Source organism: Arachis hypogaea, chromosome 17, assembly GCF_003086295.3.
Source record: "Arachis hypogaea cultivar Tifrunner chromosome 17, arahy.Tifrunner.gnm2.J5K5, whole genome shotgun sequence".
Lineage (NCBI taxonomy): Eukaryota > Viridiplantae > Streptophyta > Magnoliopsida > Fabales > Fabaceae > Arachis > Arachis hypogaea.
The window spans coordinates 14934384-14953317 of record NC_092052.1 but is presented as its reverse complement, the minus strand read 5'-3'; the positions used below and the strand labels follow the sequence as shown (position 1 = coordinate 14953317).

General features: G+C 32.3%; 2 protein-coding genes across 3 annotated transcripts; one reads left to right on the top strand and one right to left on the bottom strand.

Annotated features, from left to right (window-relative positions):
* Positions 1-2287: 2287 nt before the first annotated feature.
* Positions 2288-3719, bottom strand: LOC112764629 (HMG-Y-related protein B). Its single transcript, XM_025810320.3, has 2 exons — positions 3524-3719; positions 2288-3101 (listed from the first exon to the last, which is right to left on the bottom strand). Exons 1-2 carry the CDS (start codon positions 3572-3574, stop codon positions 2607-2609), a joined length of 546 nt encoding a protein of 181 aa, XP_025666105.1. The 5' UTR covers positions 3575-3719; the 3' UTR covers positions 2288-2606.
* LOC140180904 (uncharacterized) lies at positions 2539-18238 on the top strand. 2 transcript variants are annotated; one of them, XM_072222486.1, is made up of 5 exons: positions 2539-4102; positions 15859-16918; positions 17004-17282; positions 17381-17488; positions 17581-18238. In XM_072222486.1, exons 3-5 carry the CDS (start codon positions 17064-17066, stop codon positions 17800-17802), a joined length of 549 nt encoding a protein of 182 aa, XP_072078587.1. In that variant the 5' UTR covers positions 2539-4102; positions 15859-16918; positions 17004-17063; the 3' UTR covers positions 17803-18238. The 2 variants fall into 2 exon arrangements, with proteins under 2 accessions (XP_072078587.1, XP_072078588.1); XM_072222487.1 differs by having other exon boundaries at positions 3443-4102; positions 15840-16918.
* Positions 18239-18934: the final 696 nt, after the last annotated feature.

The window sequence follows — 18934 nt, the reverse complement described above, 5'->3', positions numbered from 1 at the left end:
GCATTACCCATACTAATATTGTTCAAATATGAACTATTTTGTCAATTCATAATAAAACCTCATGTGAATTTAACTTCTGTCTAAATAAATAACAGGTTACATATGTCCTGAGGAATAAATAAATAGAATCTCACATTTAATCAGAAATTCAAATCCAAAATCTTTCTCAATAAAAACAAATATCAAGTATTTGAACTAAGCCTTGATGATTATAGAAGAGAGATAGTTGATATACCAATAGTAGTTGGTAGTTATGTATGTTATCATAGATTATTATAAAAACAGCTGAAAAATGAATTGAAATTGAGTAATAATGCCAAATAGATGACATCATATTTTCAGTAAAAGTTGCATGTGGAAAGTGCTTTCAGTTTTATTTATCCATATAACTTCTTCTCTTCTAATACATAAACATCAATACAAGCACATTTAATTATACAAAAAAGTAAGTCAAAATTATTGCCAATTTGTGGTACTGCTTTTCTCCAAATAAATGGAACCTACCATTTCATGTCATCAAAACCATCACTATTTTTGCCAAACGTTCCAAATATAATGTAGGGACTCCAAGAAATTAATTCAATTTTTCTCTGATTCCACATGCATGATGACATAATACCAACAACAACGACAATAATAATTGTAAGCATTACAAACTTTCTCTTTTCCTCTTTTTATCTTATTCACTCCTTAAAATTGGTCAGACTTTTACCTGCTCTTCACATGGACAGATGGACTTTTAATGAAAAACAGCAAAAATTACTGAAGCAATTTGTATTATACTATTACATTATATAGTATCACAATATGTTCGGCCAAAAACTTCAAATTTTCAGTTTTCCTATTGCCAATTTTGCCTAATTTTATGCTATTTTGCGTGAGGCACTACCATAATAAGTCAGGAAAAATGGAAGCATGCACGTATTAAATTATAATAGGTCAATAGGATGTAGGAATTATCTATTCCTAAAATTCTGCTTGATTGAACACATTCCATAGCTTAGCTGCTAGAACAATACAGGACAAGATTAATTACAGAATATATCAGTTGATGAAAGAAATTACATTGGGAAAATAGGTACACTCAGCATCAAATGAAAGAAAGTGAAACTGTCACATCCAAGATAGTAGAGTTGATATGTTAAAGCATTTTGAAAAGGTATTTCTACTTTTTTTAAGCACAAGTTCTTCATTTTGTATTGGATAAATAAAAAAAAATATATGTTTATACTTGTAATTTTTAAAAGATATGAGTATTTTTAAAAGTATTTAAGATAAAATTTTTTAAAAATAACTTATACTTATCAAAATTAAAAAGTTTAATATAATCTCATATATTATCTAAATTTAACTTTTAGATTAATATCTATTATAATATTTTAAAATTTTAAAAACTATTTTATTAAATACACTTATTGTTGTTTGTACTTATTAAAAATTATTTTTAATTTAATTTATCAAATATAGAACTATAGATGTTATCATTTTTCAAAAGTAAATTTTATCAAACCAAATCAAAATAGCCTTAAACAACAAAAACCCAAGTAATTTGTCACGTTTAGAATTTGATAGTCATAATTTAATGCATCTATAGTTCTATATATGTGGTAATGACTGTCAATTATGTACTCTGATTTATTCCTTATTCTATTTATCTAAAGACATTCAATTAAGATTTTAGAATTAGAATTGAGTTTATGACTATATCATATTTTCTAAAATGACAAATCATGTAATCGTGTATAATGAAATAGGTATCATAACCTGATATGAAAATTAAAATGTAGTAAAACACAAATCACTTCTTTCTATTGAATCCCAAATACATTTACCCTTTTCATTTGATGAATTCAATTTGATTCCAATTGTGACAAAACTCCTTAGACACCACATAAATATCTTAATTTCCACCAACACAAAGTGTGGCAACATCTACCAACATGATTACTTGAGAGGACGAAAAGTCAACACAATACGCTTAACTTAAAATGGTTAAACCAAACTAGAAAAGCCACTTCACAAAATATAAGAAATTTTAGTCACACACTTCATAACTGTGACAACACACACCCAGGTCTTATCAAAGGGGAACAGAAAACAAATAGAGGAATATAATTGTACAACAATTCTGAGCCGTACGAGGTTATACATTCAAATTTCTTACATCATTCTTCATTGAGATCCTTTCTTTTCCCTTATCCTAGATACAGTGCCACGTTGACTCAATTAGGGGTTAACATTGCATTGACCATTGAAACTTAATAAAATCTGAAACAACACAATTTCCTTTTCTTTTCAACAATAATATGAATTTCTAAGTTAGAAGAAACTTGAGAGAACACAGCTATGAGAAAAACCAAATTATCATCATAATCAGCTCAAGTCACTGTCCCTCTTCTTTTGATAATTAGGATAAGAGAAAAGATAAAGAAAAAACAAAGCCTCATCATCATAATCTAACTACCACTACACAATTTTACAAGGCAGTAACAAAGAACACAAGATTCTAAACATCACACACACCCCGCCCACTACTACAAAGACCAATCTATCAAAGCATGGTTTTTTCTTCTTTCTTGACCACCCCAAAAGAAATTATATTCTCTCTATATCTCAACACTCACTTCTGTCAGTTGAGGCTTCACCTTTGGAGGCCTACCCCTACCCCTAGGGGTAGAAGGAGCACTCAACGTCGACGGCGGGGGAGGCGCCGCCGTCCGAGGAATCTTCTTAGGCCTGCCTCTAGGCCTACCACTTCCACCTGAAGGCTTTGCCTTCGGTGACTTTGGTGGTGCATTTGGATCCTTTGGTGGCCTTCCCCTTGGCCTTGGTGGTGACAAAACGGTTCCCGGAGGAAGTGGCTCCTTTGCCTTCGGCGGCCTTCCACGGCCTCTTTTTGGTGGCGCACTAGCGTCAGGTTTCATGTAGTTGTTCTTCAAGAACACAAGCTCCCCACTGTCTTTCATCTTGTTGAGGTGGTGATTGAGGAGTGTTGTGTGTCCCTCTGGTAATTCTCCATAAGTGGACTCTATGTACCTCGATATGGCTGATTTGTTGGATCCATTTGGTTCATTGAGTCCGTCCAATGCCTTCATTATCATCTACAACAAGAACCATAGCATAATCAGTAACAGCTACACCCAGATGGAATAATTAGTTCGCATCTTCAAAAATGGAATCTTTTTCAGTAATATCTTGCCTACTGTAGAAACCATAGATTATTTTACTGGGTTTCCAAGTTTGGGTAAAATTCGTTACAAAAAGGGAGGAAAAATGGATTTTTCTTTTTTTAATTGAATTACCCAAAAACCCTAATTCCTTTCCCTTTCTCTTCCTAAAAATGTTTAAATTTTCAGCTCACTGAACAAAATCTAACACCAAGGTCAGTGCAAATGTGCAGATCAAAAATAAAAATTCCAACTTAATTATAAAACTATTCAAGTTTTTCTTTTTTTTTTTTTTTTAGTTTTTGAACAAAAGGTAAAAAGTAAATCTTGATTTTTGGGGTATGAATTGAATTTACCTCAGGATAAGGAGGAAGTGATGGAGGTTTATTAACCTCTTCGGTTGCCATTGAAGTTGTTTGTTTGCTGATGAATGAAGAATCTATGAAAGCTTTTTGTGCAGTTCACTCACACTCACAACAAGGCCTTAAAAATGCAAATTCTAAACAGAGGAAGTTCTCAAAAAAAAAAAACGAAAATTTTCAGGAAAGTGTTTTGATATGGGTGACACTTGCAATGATCTGAGGATTGAATTTAAAGGAAAAAAAATAAATTTTAAATTGGGAAAAATTTAATTTAAACAAAAAATAATGCTACACTTCCTTTTTTTATTTTTTCAATCTTCTATTGTTCGTTCATCTATCGAGAATATGGACGGCCAGGAATCACCGAAGTGGAGGTAATCTAATGGTGGAGGTTTTTTGTGAAGAAGGTAACTTGGATCAATGACGTGGCATATGTTGTGCTAGTTCATAGGAATTTTTTAAGGTAAGGTAGGGGTGTTGTCTGGGCGAGGATCAATTAATGAAGAAAAAGGTCAGAACTCACAAGGATCGATGACGTGGCAGGTGTGTGCGTTGGAGTCACGGAAACTTTTGGTTGGTACACTCTTGTCTTTTCTTTCCATGTAGCTTTTGAATGAGAATGAATTCTTTCTATTGTGAAAAAAAAAAAAAAAAATTGAATAGGAAGGTGTGATTTTTAATTTTTTTATAAAATTAATAATAAAAAATTATATTTTATTTTTTTAATTATTAAAATAAATTGAGAAGATTCATTTCTATTTTAGAGGAGAGTCTTAATTTTTTAGTGTGTTTTTTTTTTCTTTAGTAAGTGTCGTTTATTATTTTATTTGAATTTTGCTAACTTATGTTTTAAGACCATATTAAATATCATAAAAAATATATTTGACTATAATTATTAAAAATTAATTATTTTTATATTTTTAAATTTTAAATTTTTATTAATATTAACATGTATTTTTAAGATATATATTAGCTAAATTTATTTATTTTTTAAAAAATTTTTAAAATACAAAAAAATTAAATAAATTTATTCTGTATAAAATAATTTTAGATATAATATTATTTTTGTTTTTAATATTTGAATAATTCTAATTTTATTTTTAATATTTGACTTTTTATAAATATTTTATTTTTATTTTTATTTATCTTTTGATAAAAATTAAAATAATTTTTCGAAAATATATTTTTGTCTCTTATTATTATTTTTTTTATTACTCTTTTACCACTTTTATGCTTCGTTTGGAAAGAAGAAAAAATAAGAGAAAAAAAATCTTAAAAAAATGAAAAAAAAAAAGAGAAAATTATATTTTCTTTTCTATTATTGGAATGAAGAGAAAAAAAATAACTAGTATATAAAATGAGCGAGATCTTTATTCTTTTCATAAAATAAAATATAACTGTTTATATTTATTTATTTTTATTTGTATTTTTAAATATTATAACAAATTATAAATGTATATATTGATAAATTATTTATCTAATAAATATAATGTTTAAAGAAGAGATTCTTCTGTGATAATTTATTAAAATTATTAAAACTAATTTTATAATAATAACAATATATAATCAAGGTTACTATTGGAAAAATACAAAAAAACAACGCACTTTCTCTAATTTTCTTGCTAATTGGAAAGAAATTTTGTGTGAAACTCACAATAAAATAAATTTTTGTACTATTTTTTAATTTTTTATTTTTTTTTACAAAATTTAAAAAATAAAAATATTAAAAATAAAAACAGAGAAAAAAATCATAAATCAAATATATCCTTAGTCATTTCAAAGGTTTTTTTAGCAGAAATTTATCATGTAGCGTCTATAATTATTTTAGATTATCTGTATTATAATTTATCTATATTAATATTTTAAACATAAGTATAATTTATGATAAATAAAAATAAATAAATTAAATCGATATTACAAAAAAAATATAAATCTTAATAAATAAGCACAAACACAACAAAGCCTTATCCTATTAAATGGATTTGGTTAAACGGATTAAATGATGTCATTGTATTTTATCATATATAATGTTTATAGTGAGATTGTTGACACAAATTTTTTTTTTTTATCTCTTTATGTATGGTTTTTTTTAGCTCTCTCTCCACCATTTGTCATTTGTCCATTTTTATCTCATCTATTCTTCTGATCGGGTGTTCTGCTGATCTTCTTTTTACATATCTAAATTATTTGAGACCATCTTTTTTAAAATAGACACTACTCCAATTTTTTCTCTTATATCTTTATTCCTTATTTTGTTCATACGTATGTGACCGTTCATCCAACTTAGCATCCTCATTTCTGTCACACTTAACTTATGTTTATGTTCACTCTTTGCCGCCCAACACTCTATTCTATATAACATAATCGATCTAATGGTAGTGCGATAAAATTTTCATTCAAGTTTTAAAAGTATTTTTTGTCGCATATAAATCAGACGCACTCTCCCGTTTTGACCAACCTGCTTGTATCCGATGTTCTACGTCTTTCTCAATTTCTCTATTATTCTACATGATATACCCAAGATACTTAAAGTACTTTACTTGCGGCGAATAGTTTCTCTAACTTTTACTTTTATATTATTGTTTTTTCTTGCCTACCAAAGTTACATTCTATATCTACCATCTCACTATGACTTATGCTCAAACTGTATCCTCTAAAAGCTCTTCTCCACAGTTTTAACTTTTGATTTAAATCTTTTTTGTTTCTCCCATCAGGATAGTGTCATCGGCAAAACCTTAATATGCTCGATACCTCCAAAACAGGGGCGGAGCTTAGTTGAGATAAGGGGGGCCATGGCCCCAAACTTTTTATAAAAAAATTAGTAGTACTTTTTCAAAAGATAAAAAATAGTTCAATTGACTTAAATACTTTATTATGACTTAAAATATCCAATAAGTTCAATAAGCAATACTTCCTCTATCTTTAAGTTCAAATATAAAAAATTAGATATTTTTTATTTATTTAATTTAATATTATTTTATATTTTACTTTTTATTTAATTTAATTTTTTATATAATAAAAAATAATTCAATAAATATTGTAAATTTTAATATTTGTCATTCTAACTTCTTCCTTACATATTTTACAGAATATATATTCAAATTTTATATAAAATAATAATAAAAAATTAAAGAATTTATGTTTTTTTAAGAGGAATGCTAATATTTAAGATGGAGAACATATAACTTTTACAATATCAGCACCTGTAGATAGTTCTTCTACTTTAATGAATCACGAAAAAAGTGAGATACAACCTTTAAAAGTTCAAAAAGTTACATCTGATGAGTTTAACCTTAATATTTTGGAACGAGACCCTGGAAAACGGCTTTAAATTTGGCAATATCACCCAAACCAGAGAGATGAGATTAGACGAGCTTATCTTAAATGGGTCCATATCAAAAGCATCTTGACAATTATCCTTTATCTGACCCCCCAAAATTTTGTTTCAAGTTCCGCCACTGCTCCAAAACTAATGTGAAGAGATATACGTTTAGAAATGATCTTTGGTGCAATCCTAGACCGATAGAATACTCCTTTGTCACACTAACTTGAATTTTCATACTAGTTGTAACTCCATTGTACATATCCTTAATTACACGAATATATGCAATTCTTATTCTCTTCTTTTTTAAGACATTCCATAAAACCTCTCTTGATACCCTATTATATAATTTTTTTCGAATCAATAAACACTATGTGTATATCCTTTTTGTTACTTCGATATCTCTCCATCATTCTTCTTAACAAGTATAGCTTCGGTGATATATCTACCCGGCATAAAGGCAAATTGGTTCTCCGAGACTTATGTTTCTATGTCAACTTCTGTTATATTATTCTCTCTCATAAATTCATGGTATGACTTATTAGTTTGATCCCTTTGTAGTTTTCACAGTTTTGTATATTCTCTTTATTCTTATAAGCATGGACCAACGTAGTTTTTCTTCACTCATCTGACATCCTCTTAGATACTAGGATCTCATTAAAAGTATGGTTAACAAAAAGACATCCTTCCCTCCTAAATTTTTTACGCTTCAATCAGAATATTATTTAGTCCTATTTTTCTTCCACTCTTCATCCGCTTTAGAGCCTTCCTTTCTTATTCTTTGATAGTAGTTGAAGTTTTAGTTTTCTTCCCTCGTGTAACCGACCAAAGCATGAAAAAGTCTCTTGTCCTTCATCAAATAATTCATAAGAGTAACTTTTTCATCTTTCGTTAATGCCCTCATCTTGGACCAAAACCTCACTATTTTTGCCCTTGATGCACTTAACTTTATCCAAATCTCTTGTTCTTCTTTCTTAATTCTTTGTTATCTTATATATACTTTTTTCTCATTCCTTCATAACTAAAGACTGATAAAGACCCACATACGCTTTTGTTCTGGCAATCTTATACTTTTTTCAATTTTTAGCATTATAGCTTAAATACCACTCCTTAAAATATTTTCTCTTTAATTTTTATCTTCTCTTGTACACTTGTATTCCCCTACCATTATTCTTTGTCTCTTGCTTCAATCCCTCTAATTTCAAAACTTTCTTTTGTCACTTTTCTGATAATGTTTTCTATCTCATTCCACATCTCATCTGCACTTCAATGTCCTTTTCACTTTGCTTCTTCTTTTATCTGTCTTTAGAAGTTTCTGTGTTTCTTTCCTTTCATCTGCCACCACTTCGTTCTTGGGTTCTTCTCTTGGTATTTTTTCATCACGTTTTGTTTAATGTGAAAAGCCATGACGAGTGCCCTATGTTGCGTTGTCAAACTCTCTCCCAAAATAATTTTACAATTAGTGCAAAATTTTTAATCAACTATCCTTAGCAAAAGAAAATCAATTTGAGAGCTTGTTAAAACCACTCTTATAAGTTTAAGTTACAAAGTGTTAGTCTCTTCTCTTAAAACAAGTATTCGCGACAAGAAGATCAAAAGTTGAGCCGTTAAAGAAAAGTCCAAGATGGTTTTTCACTTTCTAACTCCTCTCAAAACCATGACCCAAGTATTCTCTTATATCTATTCACATTCTTTTCGACATGACCATTTAAATCTCCTAAAAAATTATTGGCTCCCAAAGGTATGTTTTGAATTACACTTTCTAGCTCCTCCTAAAAACTCTTCTTGTGTTGTTCATCCAAACCTGTTTGTGGTGCATAAGCGCCAATCACATTAAAAATACTCCTTTCTACTATAATTTTATAATGATGATCCGATTGCCTATTCTTTTGACCTCTACCACATCCTTCTTCTACTGCTTATCCATAATAATGACTACTCCATTTTTATTATTTACCTATATACTAAATCTTAAACCCAGAAATATATAACTCCATTGCCTTCATCCCTACCCATCTCATTTCTTGCAGGTGCATTATGTTAATCCTTCTCCTTGTTATAGTATTTACCATTTTCATAGACTTTTTTTATTATTGTGTCTATATTTCATGTCTCAAATAGAAGAGCAGTCCATATCTCCAACATAAGAGTAAAATATTAACCCTAATAATATCACTCCTCATTCCCTTGTATCATATTCATATCAGTATCACACCACTTTAAAGATAAAAAAGAGAAAAGAGGGGATATTCATTTCCTCAAGAAGAGAGGAAAGAAAAGCAAACATGCCGCTACTCCATTCCAGATCCATCATCGTCATGTCATTCCAGATTCATCATCGCCATGCCATTCCGAACCCACCATACGTTCCTGTACTGTTGCGGATCCACTGTGTCCGCTTTCTTTCTCGTTTTGTTCCATTTGTCCTCTCTTTGTTTTTTTATACTTTTCTCTTCTTTTTATTCATTGCACTTATTATGGTTTTCTCTTATATGCATTCTGTTCTTTTTTTTCTAAGGAGAACCCACCAAAATGACATAATTTTGGGGGCAAGTTGCATAAATAAATAATTTAGAAATCAAATTTACACAAATGTAACTTTTGTAAACAAGTTACATTCTTGTTCTAAACCAACTTTATGTAAATTGCTGTACCCTACCATGATTTACTATTTAGACATAATCTGCTATAAGGTATCACGGATTACACTCAAAATACACAATCATAATCTACAACACCCTATCGCAGATTATGAATAAAAAATGCAAGGTGATGGAATTGCTAGAACTTGAGAAGGGGGTTGAATCAAGTTAACTCAAAAATATAGTTCTTATACTCTGTTTTTGCGGAAGCTAATTATGCAGGAGATTTTTCATATTTTGTCTCTAAAACTATATAGAAATAGAGAAGGAAAGAAGAGAATGAGGGCAGTATGTATACTGGTTCGATTTTCAAGTGCCATAAAACCTACATCCAGTCTCCATCATAACCATGGTAGAATTTTCACTATAATCAAACCACCTACAAATACCAATACTAATGAATTACAACCTAATTTATCTAGTATCTTCCACTAAGCTTTCTACCCCAAAGCCTAACTACTCAAGTGCTGTCCCAACTTAAAAGGAGCACCTAACCAGATTCAGATACACCAAGTGCTATCCTAACTTGGCAAGGAGAACTAATCCTAGTTCAACAAAAACAAATACATAGAAATAATTCTTTGGCTTTTTCATGCATCTCTCTTACCTCTTCTCTCATGGCTTTTTAAACTCACATTCATAAGCCTTTTTTTCAAATACAAAAAGATGACATTAGATAGTCATAAAAAAGAAAATCTGAAATGAAGTACAAATTGAATTAAAAAGAACTCAACTCAAGTGTTTTGAGATGATGCTCTTGTATCACTCTATTTTTCTTGTCTACCAATGTTGAAGTGAGTCCAGATTTATAGATGCAGCTTGCTCTTCCAATTCTTCTTCATTGTCTCTTCCAATTTCTTGTACCTTCTTCTCGTTGAAACTGTCTTCATTGGCATGCAATGCTTTTTCCATTCTGCTCCATTTACTCTGTTGTCAAAGGAGCCGCTGCCTTCCTTAGCATGCACAGTATTTCTATTTTCCTGCCATACCAACTGCTGTCCATAGCTTTGCATTTTTGTTTTGCTCTTCCAAACTTTGCTAGTGATCTTCTGCATTTTGACTTTGTTTTGTCCTTGTGTCATTGTTGCTTTCCTAGAGCCACAGCTGTCCCATAATAGTGCCAAATATTTCTTTACCTTTTTCTTCTTTTGTTCAAACCATGAATGTTTAGAAACCTTCTCTCTTGGCTTGTATATCCTAAACGGTGCTTATTAGGAGTATTGGGTTGAAACTTTGGTGTTATGACATTTAAATTTGCTGAAGCAACATGAACTTGGGTTGAGAAGTGAGTAAATAGGCCTGCATCACTAGCACACACATTAAATAAATTTGGGCTTTTAACCCAATGAATGTTTATCATCATTTATATATAAACCCAAAATCAAACTTAACTCAACAATCTCCTCGGTCCTTTGATGATAAACATGATAAAAGAGGATAATTGAATTTAAAATATTAATTTAAATGAGTTGATAATACTTCCCTTTGATGATCATCCAAAGTGTGTAATACTCTCCCTCGATGTCAGTATTTCTCCCCTTTAATTAAGGCTTACTCTTGAAATGGAGATAACTTAAAACGGCCAAGAACAAATACCAAAGCAATATAACACAACAATAATGACACAGAGCAAATAAAGTTAAGCAAATAAAATAACACAACAATACATAAGGCAATATATATCATTAAGCATCATCAATATCCTAAGTCAAGCCTAATTTTTCTTTTCTCTCCCTTATCATCAAGGAGGGAAATGAAAGATCCTACAAATAATTTGTTAGTGGCTTAACACAGGCATTCTGAAGTAGCAGTCAATGCAAAGTATTAAAATGTCTACAGTCATCTAAGAAAAACAAAATAAAACTATAAAGTCTCAAAATAAAAGTAGAGATTATTTGAAATTGTCCATATCAAAGATGAGATAAACTAGGCATCAGAATTGGAGTCATCGAAGCCTTCATCCTCATCCTCAATGTTAGTGGTGGTACACCCAACTTCAATTTCCTCCACATAATTCCTGAGAATGCGAATGCGACCTTTAGTCTTCTTGAACACAGTTTCCTTTATGCCTTCAGCTCTCTTCCTTTCGGCCCCAAAGTTGATGAGAAGAACTATCAGATTTATAAATTTTTGGAGCACATCCTTCATGATACCAGTTATGATTCGGATTTTGGTTGAGTTAGACTTAGGAATCAATGGATCATGACCTTGAGATGGAGTTTCAGTGTCATTATCAGTGCTTTTATGCTTGGTCGCTATTCTTTTTACTGCACCATCCCATTTAATGTAAGAATTAACTTCTCTAGAAATCTCAACCCCAAAATCAACATTATAATATTGAAAAATTTTTCTAAGAAACATGACATAAAGTAAAGCATTTTTCGAACTAACACATGCATGCATGTGCCTCAACAATAAATAAGCAAATGAAATGGAAATTTTAAAAAAGAGAGCAAACATAACCAGTATATCACAGAATGAGAATTAACACTTAGTAAGTTGCAGAATGTGAAGAGTAGGATGAAGGAGTGGAGAATAGTGTGTGTGAAACGCTGCATGAAGATGAGCACTAATATTGGGCTGAAGTTTTGGAGTTGTGACATTTAAATTTGCTGAAGCAACATAAACTTGGGCTGAGAAGTGAGTAAATAAGCCTGCATCACTGACACACATTAAACAACTTTAGACTTTTAACCCAATAAATGTTTGCTATCATTTATATATAAACCCAAAATTAAACTTAACTCAACACAAGGCATAAACTGCTGCACCCTATCGCAGTGACCAAATGATGAAGCATAATCCACTATAATAATAATAATAATAATAATAATAATAATAATAATAATAATAATAATAATATATAGTATGTACTAGCTATTGAAATATATATAAATCATGTTGAATTAACTATAAATCCTATTTAAATCACTTGATATAAATTTATTTAAGTGAAAATTTCATACACATATTTTATCCATTTTAAAAAATGTTAGGACGATTCTTAAAAAATAATTTTGTGACTTATTTTAGATATAATCATTTAATGTGATAATATTATTATTATATTATACCATTTTTTATTTCTATAAAGTACATTAAATCTTGTACTAATTAGAGTACGTTACCATATATCGTATGAGGAACTTTAAGAGATATGCTCCAATTTTTCTTATTTATAGTTAGAAGACGAGTCTAAATATTTATAATCCTACACTTAAAAATTTGATAGTTATATAATATACTCTAAAAAACTAAAAAATGATATAATATAATAATAATAATAATAATAATAATTTCATAACATTAAATAATTACATCCAAAATAAGTCATAAAATTTTTTTTGAGAATCGTCCTAACATTTTTTTTAAAAAAATGGATAAGACATGTATATAAATTTTAGATTAAATAAATTTAAATCAAGTTATCTAAATAGAATTTATAGTTAATTCAACATAGTTTATATATATTTCTATAGTTAGTACATACTATACATCTATCTATATATTATTTTATATATCAATATCACATATTATTCTACGTAAATTATGTATAAATTTTTATTTTTATTTATTTTAAATTTTATTTAGATAACAAATTTTAAATTTTAAATTTTAAAAAAAATAATTTATTAAAAAAATTCAATATGTGAGTAATGCCACTCAACTGGTACAAGTAATTTTTTTCCGCCATAGTCTCTGTAACAGTCCCGACCACCCGCTAGTACGATATTGTTCGCTTTGGCACACAAGACCTCACGGTTTTGCCTTTGACGATAGGGATGATAGCCGAAACCCCCACACTCACTCGTCAAAACGCGTCATGCTAGGAAAAGGTATCCACACCCTTATAAGGCATGCTTCAATCTCCTCCCCAACCAATGTGGGACCTTACAATCCACCCCCTAAGGGAGCCCAACGCCCCTCGCTGGCACATCGATTCGGGCTCCGGCTATGATACCATATGTAACATTACAGACCACCCGCTAACACGATATTGTCCGCTTTGGCACACAAGGCCTTACGGTTTTGCCTTTGACGATAGGAATGATAGCCGGAACCCCCCACACTCACTCGTCAAAATGCATCATGCTAGGGAGAGGTATCCACACCCTTATAAGGCATGCTTCGTTCCCCTCCCCCAACCAATGTGGGACCTTACAGTCCCACTTAAGGTCTCCCGAAAGGCCTCCTCTCTCAATCCAAAATTCTCTCTCAATTCAAAACCTACTCAAAACTAGCGAATGAATAATCGCGATTTTATAACAATGCAGCACGTAATCCACGATAACCTTTAGCAAATTATACTTCACCATTTGGTCATAAACCGCGACAGAGTGCAGCGGTTTCGTCTTGCATTTTTTATTCATAGTCCGCGATAGGGTGTAGCGGATTATAATTGTGTGTCTTTTGAATGTAATCCGCAATATTTGTACCGAATCACATAGAGTTGGTTTAAGACAAGAATGTAACCTGTTTCTAAAAGTTGCATTTGCGTAAATTTGATCTCTAAATGATTTATTAATGTAACTTGCCCTAATTTTGGTCTAGTTTTAAAAATGTTTGGTTTTCGATTCAATCCAACCCTTAATTTTTGGAAGATTTTTCAATTTCTATCCAATTTTTTAATTGACCAATTTCGTTATCAAACTAAGTTGCATTTTTCATTAGTTTACGGTTCGACCAATTGAATTAAACCAATTTTGAGAACTATGATTTGATTCTCTAAACTCTAATTAGATAAACTGATTAAAACGAAAACTTGAGCCACACAAAATATGATTTCGCAACTAGGCTGCTCATATAGTAGAGTTAACTTCCAATACTAAATTATCTAATCATTTTGCAACTCTAAATTCGGATTTGTAATAATACTCCAAACTTTTCTAACTGAACACACACTACAAAAAAATAGGCCTGTGGCCACACTTTTTTCTCGTCACACTTTTATTAGGGTGGCGATTGATTAGAGATTCGGCCACGTTTTTTCTTGTCACGCTTCAAAAGCGTAGCGAAAGGGCTCAATGGCCACACTTTTATAAGGGTGAAAATTCATTAGAGATATGGCCACACATTTTTTGCGGAACTTCAAAACCGTGGCCATAGAGAGAAACAGGGATGCTTTTAAAGCATGGCGAAAAGTATTTTATCTTGGCACGCTTTAAAGCGTCCCCGTTTCCAATAACTCTATTGGCACCCCGAGAAAAGCGTGGTGAAAAAGTTCCCACTAAAAAAAGAACTTCCTAAATTAAAGTCCCAAACGCGCTACACTAACTTATCAGACTCTTCTACTCTTCTCCCCTAACAATATTACACTAACGCTTTGAAAACCTTAACACTCAGACTCCGTCGCTTATCCCTTACTCAAATAGAGCTCATTGTTGGTGCTTGCACTCTCTCTTTTGTCAGAACTCCCTCCGTCGTCTCCCATAACCCTTCTCTGTCGGAGCCAGCACTCCCTCGACGCTCACTTCTCTCTGCCGCAAACCCTTCTTTGCTCACTACTCACCACGTCGGCCATCCAACAGAGGTCGCCTTTCCTTCCTCCATGCCACCAGTCTCCGCCCTCCTTCCTCCATCGTCTCTTCTCATCAGCTCCATCGCCCTCGCTCCTCGTGTGCTTCGTTTCACTTTCTGTTGTTTTCGCCTCCCTTATATATCCTCTCCATTGTTTATGTCATCTCTCTCTAACCTCTATGTTTCCATCTCTGCATCTAGAATGGAGCCATAGGTAAATTATTTAGTCAAATTTTTCTTTGATCTGATTATTTGCTCTTGTATTTGATTTTTTATTTTGATTTTCTTGGTTCTTCATTTTTTTTATTTTTCTAAACTTCTATTTTTTCTTCTATTCTAATATTTGGTTTAGGGTTTTTTTCCTAAACTTCTTGATTTTCTATTTTTGTTATGATTTTTTTATTATTTGTTCTTATTCTTTTTCTGAGATTTATTTCTATTTTTATTTTTTTATAATTATTTATTATGGGTTCTGGTTTTTTCTTTAGGAGTTGGTTTTGTTCTATTTTTTGTATGTGTATGTGTATATGCATGTATGGTAAAATTTACAGGTCAAAATTATTTGAGTGCAGTTACTCGAGAAGGTGAAGCTTCTTATTCGAAATTGCTTGATTGTAAACCATATATTGGTTTCTAAAGAAATGAAATGAGTATGGATATGAATTACTAGATTTGAATAAAAATTTACTAATTGATTGAATAATCAGAACCATATTTTGAATTTGAATTTGAACTTTGAAAAGTGTTTTGATTATTGAATTGTATTACTGAATATTGTTGTTGGAGTTGTTTAAAATTGTGTGAAATATGTTGATTTATTGTGTTACAGCTGATTTTGATCTTTGCAGACATGACAACTGATAGAGGTGTTGCAGACTAGGGTGCTGGTCGTGGAGGTAGTCGTGGTCGTGGTATAGGAAGGGTTTCTTTCGGTAACCCCAGGAATTCTAGATCCTCTCCCTCTACTCCGACTACTTAGGTGACATCACAGGTTGCGGGTTTAGCAGACCAGCCGTTCATCATGGTCTCTAACCCAACTACGTGCCTCCGTCTATGGCAACGACGCTGCCTCCTACCGTTTAACAGCCCGCTGTCACGACAACGCTGCCTCCAGTGACAGAAGCCGCATCCTAGGAGTCCTCTTACGAAAGTGAGGCAGCTGATGTCCCTCCACCACCTCCCATCGTACGGTTGACCATTTGGCCTGATGGCGGCACGGGATAAGTATCACTTTGAGTGTTTCCTATTTTCTGATTATTCTTATTGTTGAAATTTCCTGAAAATTGATTCTTGTTTAGTGGATTTAGGTTTGAATGGATGAAAGTGTTTCCTATTTCATGATTATTGTTATTGCTGAGAGTGCCCAAAATTGATTCTTGTTTAATAGATTTAGGTTTGAATGGCTAAAAGTGTTTCTTGTTTCCTGATTATTGTTATTGCTGAAAGTGCATGAAAATTGATTCTCGTTTAGTGGATTTAGGTTTGAAATGGCTGAAAGTATTTCATGTTTCCTAATTATTGTTATTGCTAAAAGTGCCTAAAAATTGATTCTTATTTAGTGAATTTAGGTTTGAATGGCTAAAAGTGTTTCCTGTTTTCTGATTATGGAATTGTTGAAAGTGTCTGGTTATTAATTCTTGTTTAATGGATTTAGGTTTAAATGGCTGGAAGTGTTTTATGTTTCCTGATTATGGAATTGCTGAAAGTATCTAATTATTTGCTTATAATCAAGTTTTAATTTATATTGCCATATTATTTTGTTTGTGGATTGTTGATAGGTTTGCATCGAATAACAACACATGTGCTCAGGAGATGACCAACGTCATCAAGCTGATGTACGACCATTCCTGGCCTAGCTACAAGAAGATCAAACTTGAGACCAGAGAGCGATGGTTTAAGAAATAAGTGGTAATTAATTTTTTTAAGTTTCAAACAATTTAGCTAGTTTATATCTTCTATACTGATTAACTAATTTTAAATTTTCTTTGTGCAGTTGCACTTTATATAGGATGCTGGGCAAAATCTTACTATCAGGAATATATATGATCATAGAATGGGACGGCGGCTACAACTGATGCTGGAGGATGTTCATGAGGGGCGGGACCACCTGACGACCTGGCTTCGACCAGAAATAAAGAAGGCACTATTAGTTTATTGGGAGACCGATGCGGGGTTCAGGCATCGAGTCTCACCAACAGAGCTAAGGGCATCGGCCTGGTCGTCCAAGTATACCGGCAGCTCAACGACCTTCATGAAGACTAAGGGCAGGCTGGTATGTAATATCTTTAATTTTGTTAATAACTTAGTTATATTCTTTTACATATCATTACTAGGCATCCTAATCATATTGTTTCAATGCAACATGTGTAGTCGAAGTCGTTGGATTGCGAGCCGACATTGGCGGAGACGTTCAAGTACACCCATACGCTGAAGGAGAACAAAGCTAGATTTGCTTATCAGCGGTCTCAGGACTATTATGTGAGTAAACATACATTTGATCTTCTGGTATAAAATTATTGGAGATTAACTGTATAGTTGTCGTACTAATCACAATAACATGTGTTACACAGGAGTCCTACAGGCAGAGACTAGAGGCTGCGACTCAGCAATCTCAGCAAAGTGGCGAAAACGCCGTCGATAGCTTTGTTGCTTCAGTTGTTGATCCCGATGTGGTTTGGCGCGAGACCGCCTTAGCACCGTACAAGAACCGCTTATACAGGTTGACGTCGTTATTTGCCAGCAGCATCTGCACCTCCATGTTGAGACCATCATCAGGCTCTGCCACTAGTTGAGCCGTCGAGGCCGAGGAAAGCGTGGATTTGAGGCTGCAGATGCAGGAGCTCCAACGCAACCATCATCAGTAGAATCAAGAGCTGAATGATTATCAGGAGAGGTATCAGAAGATTCTCACATGCGTGACAAACACCGATGATCTCAGGCTGGAATGGAGGGAGTAGCTGGAGCGGTTTCAGCGGATGGAGGCTCAGATGGAGGTGTACTAGGCTTAGATGTGTGCCGCTGGCATCATCCCTACTGGTGGCAATAGACATCACCACCTTTTGCGCCTCCTCTTCAGGGCCACAGGACCGACAACGACGATGACGACTACTTGGATCTTTAGTTATTAGTGTTTCATTTTATTGTTTTATTATATTTATTTGATGTACTTGACTTTGAATTTATTTGAATATTGTATTATTTATTTTAAATAATATATTTTTATTATTTATGAATTGACCATTAATTGTGTGAAAAATAAATTTAAATAAAAAATTAAAATTGACCATTTAATTCAATTTTTTTTAAAAAAATTGACATTACCATCGGATTTACCAAGGAAATAATTCGATAGTAATAGTGCGAGAAACAACATATTTTGGTGCCAACATTACCGTTAGAAAAATCTGCCAATAACCAAATGGTTTTCCAAATAGATAATTCATTATCATTGGACAAAAAAATCCGACAGTAAATATTTACCGGCGAGATTTATACCGTTTGATTCCTTCCGACAATAAATCTAATGGTACTCAACGTTTTTCTTGTAGTGAAAGTGGATAATAATTTTGCAAGGGAACTAATGTATGGAAATCAACTGCTAAACTAACTGATTATAGATTGCAAGAGCGGAGCTCTACCAACTGAGCTATATCCCCCCGAGCCAAGTGGAGCATGCATGAAGAAGTCAGTCTTCTATTCTTTTTCTTGGTGCAGCTGAGCCATCCTGGACTTGAACTAGAGACCTCGTCGTTGAAGTAAATTATCGCAACACCCCAATCTACCCCTTTGAGGAATGTGTGCTTCTAAGATCTCTTCTATACTGTGGCCAATCTCGAAGTTGGTTCTATACATGTGACCATGAAGATAATTATTAAAAATCAAGTTATTGAATATTTAAAACAAATCTCTAAATTGAAAACTACC

Bases quoted from the DNA above. Each gene is read 5' to 3' on its own strand.
- LOC140180904 (XM_072222486.1), top strand. From the start codon at position 17,064: ATGGGACGGCGGCTACAACTGATGCTGGAGGATGTTCATGAGGGGCGG. The intron at 17,283-17,380 runs GTATGTAATATC...CAACATGTGTAG, and splicing joins TGAAGACTAAGGGCAGGCTG to TCGAAGTCGTTGGATTGCGA. The intron at 17,489-17,580 runs GTGAGTAAACAT...TGTGTTACACAG, and splicing joins AGCGGTCTCAGGACTATTAT to GAGTCCTACAGGCAGAGACT.
- LOC112764629 (XM_025810320.3), bottom strand. From the start codon at position 3,574: ATGGCAACCGAAGAGGTTAATAAACCTCCATCACTTCCTCCTTATCCT. The intron at 3,102-3,523 runs GTAAATTCAATT...TTCTTGTTGTAG, and splicing joins CACTTCCTCCTTATCCTGAG to ATGATAATGAAGGCATTGGA.